At 48.3% G+C, this 14115-nt stretch overlaps 6 protein-coding genes across 6 annotated transcripts; 3 read left to right on the forward strand and 3 right to left on the reverse strand.

Moving 5' to 3' along the window:
* Window positions 1-428: 428 nt before the first annotated feature.
* Window positions 429-3127, forward strand: N7469_007833 (uncharacterized protein; the record flags this gene model as incomplete). The annotated part of the gene is made up of 2 exons (XM_056646751.1): window positions 429-618; window positions 1425-3127. 2 exons carry the CDS (start codon window positions 429-431, stop codon window positions 3125-3127), a joined length of 1893 nt encoding a protein of 630 aa, XP_056498302.1.
* A 485-nt stretch (window positions 3128-3612) lies between these two features.
* Window positions 3613-4817, reverse strand: N7469_007834 (uncharacterized protein; the record flags this gene model as incomplete). The annotated part of the gene is made up of 3 exons (XM_056646752.1): window positions 3613-4463; window positions 4525-4677; window positions 4754-4817. 3 exons carry the CDS (start codon window positions 4815-4817, stop codon window positions 3613-3615), a joined length of 1068 nt encoding a protein of 355 aa, XP_056498303.1.
* A 312-nt stretch (window positions 4818-5129) lies between these two features.
* On the reverse strand, window positions 5130-7148 carry N7469_007835 (uncharacterized protein; the record flags this gene model as incomplete). Its single annotated transcript, XM_056646753.1, has 6 exons — window positions 5130-5432; window positions 5530-5879; window positions 5944-6369; window positions 6429-6593; window positions 6650-6888; window positions 7093-7148. 6 exons carry the CDS (start codon window positions 7146-7148, stop codon window positions 5130-5132), a joined length of 1539 nt encoding a protein of 512 aa, XP_056498304.1.
* A 266-nt stretch (window positions 7149-7414) lies between these two features.
* N7469_007836 (Tim10/DDP family zinc finger protein) lies at window positions 7415-7800 on the forward strand (the record flags this gene model as incomplete). Its single annotated transcript, XM_056646754.1, has 2 exons — window positions 7415-7512; window positions 7608-7800. 2 exons carry the CDS (start codon window positions 7415-7417, stop codon window positions 7798-7800), a joined length of 291 nt encoding a protein of 96 aa, XP_056498305.1.
* A 320-nt stretch (window positions 7801-8120) lies between these two features.
* Window positions 8121-10677, reverse strand: N7469_007837 (putative Sin3 complex subunit (Stb2); the record flags this gene model as incomplete). The annotated part of the gene is given in 2 exon segments (XM_056646755.1): window positions 8121-8972; window positions 8992-10677. The coding sequence occupies 2 exon segments, from the start codon at window positions 10675-10677 to the stop codon at window positions 8121-8123; spliced, it is 2538 nt and encodes an 845-aa protein (XP_056498306.1).
* Window positions 10678-12196: 1519 nt separating this feature from the next.
* N7469_007838 (ubiquitin-protein ligase RMD5) lies at window positions 12197-13672 on the forward strand (the record flags this gene model as incomplete). The annotated part of the gene is made up of 4 exons (XM_056646756.1): window positions 12197-12317; window positions 12429-12556; window positions 12632-13396; window positions 13454-13672. The coding sequence occupies 4 exons, from the start codon at window positions 12197-12199 to the stop codon at window positions 13670-13672; spliced, it is 1233 nt and encodes a 410-aa protein (XP_056498307.1).
* Between the last annotated feature and the right edge of the window lie 443 nt (window positions 13673-14115).

Below are 14115 nucleotides of genomic sequence, written 5' to 3' on the forward strand. Positions count from 1 at the left end.
TTGCTTATTTCAATCTCGCCCCGCTGTATATTGACAACATCAACTTTACAAACATCAACTAACCAAAGCGTACATACTACTATGTAAGTTGGTGGTTGTACTTCAGGAGCTGCTAGAACCACTGAGATATACACCGCCTGCCAGTAACAGCAATCCGCCCCTTTGAACGGGCAGTACTGATAAGCAGCTATCGTTCATATTGGCGACGCGTGAACTCTCTCAAGTGAATGTTTGTCTTTTTTCATTCATTGCAATTCGATTTTCACGATTGACCTTTCTCAATACTGCGCTCGCTCCTACTTCGACCATCTTGATACACAGTTAGGTAAAATAGTCAATCATTTGGTTACAAATACAAGCTCCGGGGCAGAGCTGCCCCGCTAGCTTCTCTCACTGAGATATTTAAGAATTCATCCATCCAATTCAAAATGTCTGCAAGTGAAGAGTCGGATGATCCCAATGTGGTAGTTATACCAGTGGATGATAGTCTCAGTGACGGGAACCCGGAGACATGGCCTAGTAACAACGCCAAGTGGCTATACGAGGAAGGTGACGATACCAGATGGAAGGAAGATCTTGCAAGGCTTTGGGTTGACATGACGGGTGCTAGAGAAAAGGGTAAGTGTGTTGGGGATCTGTTCTGCTCTGCTGGCAGATTCCGCCAGATTTGAGTGAGAAGGTAGTCTCTGGACTACTCTTCTCTCTCTTCCTCTCTTTGTCTTGTACAGTGGACGGCTTTGGCTAACTTTCGATGTTTGTCTAAGGAGTTGAATATATACTTGAAAAACTCCCTGAAGGCTATCGACTTTTTGAAAAACCTAGAGGGACTGATAGCTCTGTCGTATGATTCTTCCCTCGGGCATTTTGTCATTCAGAGCTGACACCTCCCAGCGCGACCCCTTCCTCTTCGGTCACCCTAGCGGGAGCTATTTCGCGTCACGGAAATCCTTCTTTCCTCACTTTCAATGGCTAATGTCTGAGCAGACTGCTCCATGTGAGTGTAAGGTCTGTATGAAAGCTTCAAACCCTCACAGAGGAAAACCAGGTAGACCTCCTGGCAGACCCCCAGGTAGACCTCCAGGCAGACCTCCAGGAAGACCTCCAGGCAGACCTCCAGGAAGACTCCCAGGAAGACCCTCTGGAAGACCCCCAGGCAGACCGCCTGGTAGACCTCCAGGATTCTCTCAAACAAGCTCCCCCAACTTTTCAACGAATACTAGCTCAAATCGAATACGTGAGTCTCCTGCTTCATTTCTACTTCGTCAGACACAGTGTCTTATCTCTGGTGATTTCATTTGTCTCTTTATATTTTGCCTCTACCATGCAATGATCGAATCCCATAACTGAAAACTTACCACAGGTCGAACCAAAGCCGAGATTGTGGCCGGGCTAACCGCCGAAGAAGCCATGTTACTGCGTGGTAGCAACCGCCAAGCTCCCCCCCAAGGATGTTGCTAGGAACCGCTACATCTTTGAGCCTCTATGTCAAGAAGGTCCCGATTATTGGCGAGCATGGATCATGCACATGAAAAAGGCATACCCAGAACCCGTGGATATTCGAGTAAATCAGCCTCTTAACAAAAATTGGGTGTTTGGAAATGGCCTGTTGGATAGTTACTTTGTTCAAGTCGGCCTAAATGCCACCTTCATTCCACGCCAAGGCGAAACTGTCCTTTGGCTACGAGAAATGAATGGTAAACTGGAGTGGAACCACGAGACACAAACCTACCAGGTTCGGGGGCATGATGGCACATGGCAAGGCATACCACAATGGCAGGCTGGAATTGTCACTCAAACCCCAGTTTCAGAAGCGAAGACAATCTATCCGGCGGATATCCACGAACCAACCTCTGATAAAGCTCTTGAGAACATAACAAACACTGGCTTCCGTATTGAGTGCCTTCCCGATCCAATCGACGACGATAAGAGCTTCTCAAAGCATGTTAAATACGTTCCACTAAAGTGCATAAAGCCAATGAACTCGTGGGAAATCTTCCTTGACAAGATCCCGCGTGAAAAATGGCATCCCACTATTGAATTCGCTCTCACCTCAACTGGTTCGTTCAGTATGCTGCACAACCAGTGGTTTCGAGGCACCTGGCCGAATGCCCGGATTCATTCAAAGGGCATTTGGGTGGGTCATGAGCTGCTGGCCGTCCGAGATACAATAAGACTCAAGCCTTTCCGTTTAACCCTCAAGGATCTTGAAAATTCTACCCCAGAAAAAAAGAACGACTATCCTGTGACCGATGTCATGGCTATCACTGACATCTGGCTCGAATGGGAGGACTGCATCGATGATCCGGATGCAGACGGCTATGCCAAACAAGTCACAGCCTGGATCGAAGGCAATGTCTACACCCTGGACAAAGATCGAATGAGTCGGCCATGTCCATTCGGGGACAAACCCGTCGAGAAACTCACTAATCGCGAGGTTGACTGCGCCTTCAATCAAGTTGGAATGTGGGAATATGGTGACTGGTACCGTTTGAATGGTGGAAAAACTTGCCGGATCACTCCTGGCTCAGTGCTGGGTCGTTGCTATGAACCCGTTCCAACAAAGCTTCACTTCGGGTCATTTAATCTCGACTACGACCTCCAAAGTGTTCTTAAAGCCCGAAACTACAGTGCGCAGGTTGATAGCCGTCTCCCAGAGGGTCATAGCTGGTTCTTCGGAGATAACCGCGTGGAGACACTCGGCTTAGCAGAGATGAATGGAATCGATGTTGGACCTGCGGCTGAAGTGCACCAGGAACCCGAGAGATGGGTGGCGGTCCTGAAGATCAATGAAGGAATACACACTTCAGCCGACGTGAAGAATGCCGGTATTGGCGACGTTGCGAAAAAGGGACGGCCGCGTAAGGACCTGGCAGATATTGGCAAGACCAGTCGCCTGGTGAGTACCGGGCTAGGTCTGGAACCCGAGACATCTGCCCAAACCTCAGTTGTCGAATCGGACAGTGAGGATGGTCTCACTGCGGGTGAGTTGAGCAAACCGATTCCCTTCAATAACATGTCTGGAGTCGATCGTGCTGTTAGATACAATGATGCGGATAATCTTCAGATTGTCATTGATTTGAATGAGGATGGTGATGATGAGGACTACACAGAAGAAGACTACGAATAAACACCTGATCTTTAATCAGGATGTTTCAGGCCGTGGTTCCACGAGGCTTGTGTTCTACCAGACAATGCGAACTGAGCTCCAGCGGATAATCTAATGAATTATGACTTTGTCCCATACACGTTGTTTAAAAAGCAGATAGCTGGGCTATATGATCCAGAACCATCTAATCGAGTGGAATTTCAAGTCCATTTCCAGCAATTCATTGATCAAATCAGGATGTAATAATCTAGCCAACTTCACATTGTCCATCTAGATATCAAGTCACTACTACAGCAATACCCTGACTGTCTTTACGCCTACTAGGGCTAGTGGTGACTTGATATCCAGATGGACAATTCGAAATTGGCCAGATTTAGGCTGGATTATTACATAGCGATTACTGATTACTAGAGTAATCGCCCAAAGCACTGGCTACCATCGAGCTGTGAAAGGCCAACTATGAGTATTCTATGTAATAAAGCAAACCAGAAGAAATCCAGTCACCCCTAATAAGTCTTCTGCACCACTCCTCTCGCAAAATCAGCAAAAGTCACACCATCATCCACCTCCTCCCCAAGATTAGGCTGCGTAAAGACAGCCAAAGTATTCCTCGCAATCCGACCGGTCCCCGTCTTAGCCCCCTTCACAAAATGTGGCACAGCCCGAAATTTGCCCTTCGTAATAAGCTGCAAGGCTTCACCAGTCTGGAAAGCAAGACAGTCCTTGGGAATATTGACCTTGACAATCTCACCCGTTCTCGACCGAATATACAGTCCCGCAGCAGGGTCAGGCGAAGATGTCAGTTCAGGAAGGCTATCAGTAGATGATTGAGGAAGAGATGGAGGTGAAGCTTCTTCATCGAGGAACATAGCAGATGTAAGGCCCGTCAAACAACCATGATCAACATGTGTAGCGCACCAATCATCATCATTTTCATCAGCTGTATCAGACTCAGCCGAATCAGACGGGAAATAATGCAACAATCTCGCCTTTGTAGTAAGGCTACTCCGCACAACACGCTGTAAATACCCCTTCGTATAGCCTTCAATATTCACCTCAGCATACTGATCACAAGCCCCCGCCACCAACGCCGCGGTATCAATGATCAATGAACAGAGATCTTGTACACTACCACGGAAACCAGGTAATTTCTCCGCATCCGGCCAGATATTCGGCGCAGTGTACTGAGGGAAGTCGGGAAATCCATCCGCTGGAGCATTGTTCAAAGTGGGATTCTGGTAGAAGGCACAGTTGATATAATATGATCCTTTGTGGGTGTCATATTGGCCTGATTTCAAGGTTTCTTTACCACAGGACCAACCGACAAGGTACTTTGATTGTGGACTTTCAAGACTTTCTATGATATTATGAGCTGATGACTCCTAATTAATTCTCTTCTTGTGAGTTGGAAGATGTACCCAGTTCGGCAGCTGGAAGAGCGGCCAGATATGAGGAGTTGGAGAGGACTTGCGCGCGCAGTCGAGTAAATTGTTCGGGTAAATCTTTCACGACCATGATGCCCAGAGAAGATGGACCGAATGCCTCTGTCAGGGTGTCGAATGAGACCGTTCCTATTTCATGTGATTAGTTTCTATCTTGTGGTGGATTATGATGATCTGGGGGGGAGTGGAGGTGTGCATTTCTCACCATTTTCAAGATCTTTCAAACTGACAGTGACTGCCTGAGCTATAGGAAATTGAGGAACACTCATTTTTGGAACTCTCTGCTAGACTTGCTTGCTGTTGTTTTGTTTGATGCCAGACTGCGAAATGTGAAAAAAATTCGAATTGGATGTTGGTGTTTTTTTTTCCTTCCCCGCTTAAACAGAGAAAAAGATAAGCCGCGGAGGTTGCATTGCAGTGGCTAGTCACGGCATTGCGGAGAAGTTCTACTAAGTCGACCGCTGGAAGAATTGCAAATTGTCATTTATTATAGGAAAAGTAAATAAAGAAGTATTGTACAGGGTATTGAATGGAAATATCATCATCTGCTCCTCCATATACATAGCGGTTAGCAGTACAGTCTACTCTGTTCGGCGAGTGACTGCACGGAGAGTACCAAACGGTAAGACATCACCAATACGTTTGGCTCCTGTGAAAAGCATTACAAGTCGGTCAATGCCACATCCCCAGCCACCGGTAGAAGGAAGACCCCATTCAAGGGCTTCGAGGTAATTCTCATCTACTTCGCCGGGTTCGCCAGCTGCTTTGCTAAAGCGTAGCTGGTCCTCGAACTTGCGGCGTTGTTCAAAGGGTGAGTTCTCCTCTTCATAGGTATTCACAACTTCCTTGCCTTCGATGAAGAGTTCTCCACGTGCGGCCACGATCTGGTTTGTCACAGGGTGTTTGAAAGATTTGGAGAGTGGAGAGAGGCATTCGGGGGGGGTTTATGATAAAGGTCGGATCGATGCAGTCAGGTTCAACGTAGATGCCACAGAGTTCATCGAGAAGGCGAGGAAGAGTAGCGTTTTCTGGTAGAGGCAGGCAGAGGTCTTGGAAAAGAGTTCGGATATCATTGATGGCAGAGGGGGAGGTGAGGTCGGGGAGTTTGCGATGAATGCGTTCTTCAATACCACCGATGAAATCTATTCGACGGAATGGAGTGGCGAAGTTTGCAGTTGTTGGATTCAGCGTGCCATCTTGATTGAGGGTTTTGATATGCGAGGCCATGCCAGACAGAAGATCCTCGGTCATGCGCATCAAATCCTCTAGATTGGCATAGGCGTGGTAGAACTCACATGTCGTGAATTCGGGATTGTGTGTCTTGTCAATGCCTTTTCCCTTGACGTCAGCGATCTAATTCTTTTCTTCTTGCTTTGGCTTCAACTCTATACATACCTTCATTCCGAAACGATGAACCAATTTCAAAGACCTTATCGAATCCACCCACAACCAACCGCTTCAACCATAGCTCCGGCGCAATGCGCAAGGATAACTCGCGTTCAGGGAACTCTGTAGCTGAAGTCAAGAATGGACGAGCAATAGCACCGCCAGCTGAACCTCCAAGAATTGGGGTATTGACTTCCATAAAGGAGCGATCCACAAAGAATTGGCGCAGGTATTGTGTTAAGGACGAACGAGCACGAATAATCTGTGCCGCTGTTGGATCCGCGAGGAATTGAACATGGCGAGGATAGGGAGATGTTTCGTGGGAAGAATCACGGAGAGGTACATCGTGTAGACATGGAGCGAGTAACGTTGGCAACTCCGTCGCCTCCACCGTAAGTTCACCTCGACCGGTGCGATGCGGTTTACCAGTTACAGCTGAGAGTAATCAGTACAAATGCTTTCTTTGGGCTTGCATATCTGCAGGGTAATCATACAAAAAGCATCGCCGCGGCGAAGCAGACGATACAATTTCTTAAATTGCTCAGGCGATACACCTTCGAGCTGGCGCTTGTTGCACATCACTTGAATCTTATGGCCATCTTGCACGATATCGAAGAAGATCAATTTGCTCCCGGCAAGTCTATAGGTACGTATCCTACCTAAGCTAATCTAAGTATACGGCGAGAGACGCGAAGGTCTGGAAGATATAACCTACCAGAGACCACCACCGGCTCATCTACTGATTCATTGTTGGCCAGTTTGGCATACCGCGTACGGAACTCGCCACAACTCACGGTGCGCACATCTGACACCAAGCGCGGATAAGGGTCGGCGCTGACCTGCGATATTTCCTGGATGCGTTCTTGGAAGGCCCTTTCAGGGGATGCACTCCCACGTGCGGGCTGGTGGGTTAGTCGAGTTGTTGTTGGTGTGATTCGATGAGATAATCCTGTGCTGAGGACATGTTAGCAATGTCCATTTCATAAAGCAAGAAATAACGATAATAAATTTCCAGAGAAAATTGAATCAGTATTGGTAGAGTCCGGTGCGTTCATCTGTCCGAAGACATCAACTGCAGCGGTTCTGAAGCAGGTAGGAAATATCATCACATTAAGGTAAAGGAAAGAAACAGGACCAAAACAGTTGCAGGTGTCTTACCTTTTACTCAATCCCTGCAGTCCTCGATACAAAACTCGAGGGCGAATTGAATGCATCATTGCAGGGGGGGTGGGAGAGAAAAGAAGAAGAAGAAGCGAAAAAGTGGAATTGCCGAAAGAAAAATATGTCGAAGGCGGAGAGCAGACCTGGTGGAGCCCTCCAAAGCTGCGCGACCTCAAGACTTCCCGGGTCTTCTTCAACTTGTCCATCCATCCATCTGTTCGTGAGTTTTTTCTTGAATCCCCCATCGCCGTAATTCAGTTGATCTAATTCTTCTTATAAGCTTAGAAGCATTCACCTCACCTCTCCACATCAATTCACAATGTCTTTCCTTTTCGGCGGTCAGCCTAAGATGTCCTCGGAGCAGAAGCTCGCTGCTGCCGAGACCGAAGTCGAGATGATCTCCGACATGTTCACTCGGTGCGTAATTTGAATTCCATCAATTCGGCAATGGCTCTTCTCCAAGCCATTTGTCGGCTGTATGCGTGAGAAATCAATAGCTAATCTTTGCGCAGACTCTCCGAGTCCTGCACCAAGAAGTGCATCCCTACCGACTACCGCGAAGGTGACCTTAACAAGGGCGAGTCTGTCTGCCTGGACCGCTGTGTCTCCAAGTTCTTCGACGTCAACATCAAGGTCAGCGAGAAGATGCAGGGTGAGGCTGCCGCCAACGCGCAAAAGGGTGGCGGTATGGGCTTCGGCATGTAAATTGCTGAACGTCGCGACGACAAGTTGGAAACATAAAGGCGATCACTCTGAGATTTAATGAAGTGATGCCTTGTTGGAGGGGTTTTTGCTGGGCCTAATTCCCTCCTTAGGCGAGAGTTTCGGATGGTCAGAAGGGTCTATTTGATGATGGACATATTTTATACCCGTCACATTGGAGGCGAAGGACCGCCGATCTAAGGTCTATGTACAATAGGATAAAAAGGAAAAACTTTTGGAGAAATATACCAAAGAAGATTGAACACAGAAAGAAAATAAAATTAAATATATCGTACAAAGGGTATTCGTACAAGTAAACCGAATCATTGCGTCGGAAATCCAAATGACCGTCGTATCCATTCCATCCAGGAAATACTGCTCTGTTCTTCTTCGCCCTTGAGAAGACCTTTGACTCGCGTTTCCACATTGACAATGTGTCTCTCATAATCGGTCAATCCCTCCTCCATGTCCTCGACCTTAGATTCGAGAACATTGAGTTCGTAGTCAAGCTTCGCGCCCAGGAGTTCCACCCGCTTCACGTTGTCCGTGAGATTGGAATGCTCGTCTGTGAGAAGGTCACTAGATCTGTCACGAAGTCGCTGGTAATCCCCCGAGCGATCTAGATAAACAGAGTTGAGTTCTTCGTAGCGGTCGAAGAGCGCTTGATTCAGGCCATCCACTGAATCGACCTGGCGCTCAACCCAAGGAACGGTGTGTCCACTCAATTCAAGGATGCGCGTACTGAAGGTTCGCGCATCGGATGCTAGCATGTCTTCTTGGTCAATGGCTTCCTCCATATTGACCGTATCCTTTACTTGTGGCTGGTCACCGACTGGCTTCCAATTCAGCACTACTTCTTCGACATTGCTGAAGGATAAATGGCGAGGACAGCGGTGGTCGTCTCGCTCCGTGTCGTCGTGAAGGTCACGGAGGTCTTTGCAGCTCTGAGGCCGGCGTAGGGCCATCATGGCCAAACCGGACGCCGAGTCATCTCGGTCCCTGTCTCGTTCGCTTGATGGGGCAGTTGAGCGGCTTCTCACTCGTTCAATATCCGATTCATCGTCTGCGCTTCGGATGGGTTGCAGCTCTGGAACTTCATCCACTTCCTGGTGTTGCTCATCCTCTTCTTTTGCTGGTGGCGGTGATTCAACGTGGATTTCGGGGGGGCTTTTGATCTGCATTTGTATCGCCCACCGGCGCATTTTGGAGACTCGCCTTCTTATCTTCTTGAGTTGCCGGGCCATCGGCTTTAGAATCTGACACAAGCTCCGACTGAATTCCGGGTTTACTGGAAGGCCGCTCTGGATCACTGTCGTAAGGATAGTATGCAGCATCATGTGTTAATCCGATGTCGTCCCGGGTATGCTTGTGGTGTGAGCGTAGGCCAGGGATCCCAACTGCATCTTTGAGACGAGCCCGAGCATCGGAGACTCGTCCGCTGACGCCCTTTTTGCGATGCTCTTTTTCTTCCAAAGTCAATGACTCGGGTGTCTTCCACTGCCGATCAAGTCCAGATGCTACTCGTTCGGCATGCAAATCTTCTGTTGAGTGTTTCTTTCGGCTGGTCCAAACGTAGCCACCTTGGTCATCGGCTGTAAACATCATGTCCGAGCTTGGGGCTTTCTTGAACCCATGATCGATACCACTTTTCCGAGTTTTACCCAGCCAAAGCCATTTAGCCCTCGATCCGTAAACGCACTGCACGAACATATCAAGTTCCAGAGTTTCGATGTCGGCGATGCCACCTTTTTCTCGCCCACGAACCATTCCCATGACCATCTCGCCGCCTTGGCCACTAAGTTCAGTCATGGTTGATTTGATTGCATCGCTCCATCCTTCAGAATTGGCCGCCTTTGCCGTGGCACGATGGAGTCGATCCAAGGTTCGTCGATCGAGTCTTCGCGAGCGATTCATCTTTTGTGATTTTTGAAACCCGCCGATTCCTCGCTTCAAATTATCAATATCAAATGCATCCTTTCCAACCGGCGCTCCATAAGCATGTAGTCGGTTTCGTGCGCCCAGCAGGGTTCCCAATATAGCTGCAACACTCGTCGGGCCCAGGACACCATCACTAGGTTCGATATTGTATAAATCAGTGCCGATGTCTGCCCACCAATCACCAATTGCCCCCTCAGTCACATCACACAGCAGACCATCCACGTATTCTGGTGCTAACTTATCGAAGACCATTAATGCAATCTGACACTGCTTGACCAGCTCAATAACAGCGGTATATACAGGAACTCGCTCGCTTGTACGATAGAGCTGATGAAACTTGGCTTCAGTGGCAGCCAAGGGCCGCTGGAGTTTCAACCCCGCGCGACCAGCGCAGCCGAGTCGCTTCAAATTCTCATTCACAATGAAATCATCCCGATGCTTTTTGATATCGCCTTCGGGGACTGGGATCACCATAAGCGACGAAGGAAAGGAAGCTAAATCCGTCACCATAACCGTCCCGAGCGGCGTATCCTTCCTGCGAGCATGGTATTTCTGCACTGCATCGAAATACATTCGTAGACGAGGCGACCATGAAGACTCATCCGTTGGAACGCTCAAAACGCCCACGTACACTGTATGCGAGGGGTCTCCGGTATAGGTGGATATCACAAAGGTGGGATGGCTTCGTGAACAGGCCCATTGTTCAACGATATAGATCTCGTAGCCCTCAAGCAAGGTCCGTCGGTATAGTACATCTGTGGAGGGATCTTCTTCAAGATATCGAAGGGCGACTGGGTCGGTGAAAACAAGACGTTGTCGGCCATGCGGTAAGCGCTCGGGGACGGGGTCGGTCGTATTGGACGCGGGGCTGCTTCTGATGACTTCAGGCGCTTTGCCAGAGTCGTGGCGGTCTGCCAGCGTAACCTGTGCTGCACTCTGCATGGCAGCTGCTTCTGGATACTAGATACAAAGCACAGCTGAGTGGAGCTAAAGAAGTGCTTGTATCAAGGACCATTTGCCCAATCTCGGCTCTTGTCAGGGAGGTGCTGGCCTTCCTTGAATCCTCCCGCACAATCTTTTAGGTATAAGCCAGGGTGACATATCCCGAGAATGACTTTTGCAGCATTCCTGCGGTGGTCGATGGAAAAAGTAGGCAGAGTAGGAGTAGGTTGCGAAGCTCTTAGGAGGTTCCAGCTTGGCGCAAGGCTGCAGAATTACCGACGTCACTAGTGGGCGGTGGAGGATCTACATACTACTCCGTACTACATACAAAGGCACTCAACAGGGGAAGCTCCGCTGTGCAAGGGACACGGAGAAAGATAATGGTCATCGAGAAGGCAATGCGTCTCGCAATTGGCAGTGAGAATTACAAGTTGATTGATTTACAATCGCGTCATGTCCTTTTCCACAGTAGATGTTCGTAGACATTGGGGCTTACATGAAGTTTACACCATCCAGACATGAACGAAGTTAAATATTATATTGAGACGCGTTCTTCAACTCCAACCGAACTGCCAAGTACGATGTGTAAGTAAAAAAAAAGCGCTCTACGAGAGAAAGTCTTCTCTTCTCCACAGGCCACCAGCTTGGGTAGCACAGCAATGAAAAGAAGACCATGCGGTACGAGGGGTACCAGCGTAAGCGCGAAGGCCAAAGCCAAGGCACTGGAGGCAACTTAAGTTGTTCAAAAATTCCCAGACGACCCGAAGGCCATCTGGAGTGGTCACGTAGGTAGTTTTCAACTAGCAAAAACACGATCTCGGATTTCTCCTCACTGATACGCGTAAAACCCGTGCACTAGGATGAAGAAGAAAAGAAAAAAGAAACGGAAAGGAGGTGGGCGATGAAAGATATTTATACTCTGACGGGATTGGCGCTAGTCGTAAGCGAGAGTGGGCCCGTCGCCAATCATATTCAAGCATGTCTGTTTGCTGTCCGGAGCTAATCTAATATAGGGATAGCGTCATCAGCCATTCTCCCTTCGCAAGTTCAGCCGTACAAAACAGCTAGTACTAGTTACTCCTAACATATGTACATACGAGGTACAGAGGACATGTTAGCGACTCACTGTTCAATGGGTCAAATTTTGTACATGCTTCTATACGTACCATGGGCCGCTGTAGACTAATAGTCGTCCAAAGCACTCCATTCAGCCACAAACTGTAAACGAAATTCGCTGGAAATGGAAATCATCAGTCACGTGTCGATGGCGTAAAGGAACGGCGATCATCCGGAACAGATTAACCGTCCCGGTGACCTCGTTGACCACTTCTATCGATCAGATTTGACCTCCTCACTCTTCTACATTCATGCCGATCTCTATATATTCCCAGGGCCCTTGAAGTGCGAGTTTTAAGACGGCCCTTTCGACAACCACTTCCCTATGGCCCCCGGACTCGTTGGGCGGTAATCTCATTGTCTCCGCATTTGACCACCCGAACGCCCGTGGACCTCTTCCACCATGGATCTCGTTCAAAAGGAGCATGAGCGAGTCTTGAGGAGGCTCAAGGCTTCAAATGCACTGAAAAATGTGCAGTCGACAATTGATATACTGCAGTCAGCTCGAGACAACATCGCTGCCGGTTCGTAGATTATCCGCTCATCTCATGGTACTGCGGGGAAGGATTGCAGCTTTGCGATTCTCCGCCAACTCAAACCCTAACCGCATGGCTGACTTTGTCTTTGCCTTTCAGACCCGAGTCAAGCTGGAGCTACCATAGCAAAGCTTCAGAATCCTGTCAAACACTCTTTCGACAATATCAACGACAGTCTGAAAGAAACCCATAGTGGCCTGAACAAGTACACCAAGTCTCTTGATAAGGTATGCCGAGGCATCTACACTTCTTATCTATTGTTCACATATTCTGGCTAACTCTTTTCCCCCCTCCTGCAACAGCTTTTCAAAGACCGACCTCTCCCAAACAGCGAGCATGACGCACTATCCAACCAAGAACAACTCATTAACCGGGCTATCGCTATGCATCTCCTCCGGGAAGGACAATTTTCTGTCGCGGCCACATTTCTCTCGGAAATTACAGATCAAAAATCCATGCTAGAGGAAGAAAGTGTTTCCCGGTCAAACCTACAAACCTCTAATCTCTTCAATATTGACGAGGTTCCCTCGACCGAGATCCGCAAACAATTCGCCTCCATGTACTACATCCTACACGAGCTGAAGGAAAAGCGCAATCTTCTTCCCGCAATTGAGTGGTCTAGAGAAAATCGCGAGTCCCTGGCTGCTCGCGGAAGTAACCTAGAATTCGAACTATGTCGTCTTCAATATGTATGGCTCTATCACAACAAATCTCTCGAACCCACCGATTCTCCCGGAAACTGGCAAGCGGCCGTCACATATGCAAGGCAAGAATTCCAGTCATTTGGCCCAAGATATTTGCCAGAAATACAGAAATTGTTAGGTGCCATGGCATTTATCCCAAATCTCCATGGTTCGCCATATGCGGCAACTTTCAACAATCCAACTGCGTGGGAGGAGGTTTCCCAGTCATTCACACGAGAGTTCTGCTCCCTTTTGGGTCTATCCGCAGACTCACCACTTTACATCGCTGCTACAGCTGGCGCGATTGCATTGCCCACCCTATTGAAACTCCAAACCATCATGAAAGCAAAGCGTACAGAGTGGACGACGGAGAATGAGCTGCCGGTAAGTATCCGCCCACTGCTGGCAAAAACGAAGACATCTTACTAACAATGTGTCAAGGTTGAAATATCACTTCCTCCATCATATCTTTTCCACTCCATCTTTGTCTGTCCGGTCTCTAAAGAACAGGCGACCGATGAAAATCCACCGATGATGATGCCATGTGGGCACGTCATCGCCGAGGAATCGCTGAAACGACTCAGCAAAGGTGGTCGATTCAAATGCCCTTATTGCCCTAACGAAAGTCATTGCAAGGATGCTCGCAAAATTTTCCTGTGATACTCACATCCATCTTTCTCTCACAATTCCCCTTTCTTCTCACATTTTATCTCTCTCCTTCCTCCTTTTCACTTATCTTTCAGGCGATAGCAGGTCTTTCGGGCTTGGAGATTGTGGCGCTTGGATCTGGCGTTGACAAGATCAGTTTTGGTCTGGTATCTTGTATCTATGGAGACTATTTCCAATGATTTATCCTATTCCGATGGAATTTGATTCAACCTTTTCTTCTCTTCTGTCATATCTACTCCGTACTATCAACATTCTAAATCAAAATCAGGCAAATGACAAGTCTGTAAAATCCGACTAGACTAACCACAATCGTCCATCGCACCTGCCAACCGCAATTTCCCTGTCTCCACTCCCCAACCAGGCAGGCGCCTCATTGGCGAGAGTCCCGTGATCACGCGTCCATTTGGCGACACTAAAGACCGCGTTTCACAGTC

The sequence above is a fragment of the Penicillium citrinum genome (assembly GCF_028827155.1).
Source record: "Penicillium citrinum strain IBT 23319 chromosome Unknown utg000007l:1.0-2040159.0:1.0-2041076.0, whole genome shotgun sequence".
NCBI lineage: Eukaryota > Fungi > Ascomycota > Eurotiomycetes > Eurotiales > Aspergillaceae > Penicillium > Penicillium citrinum.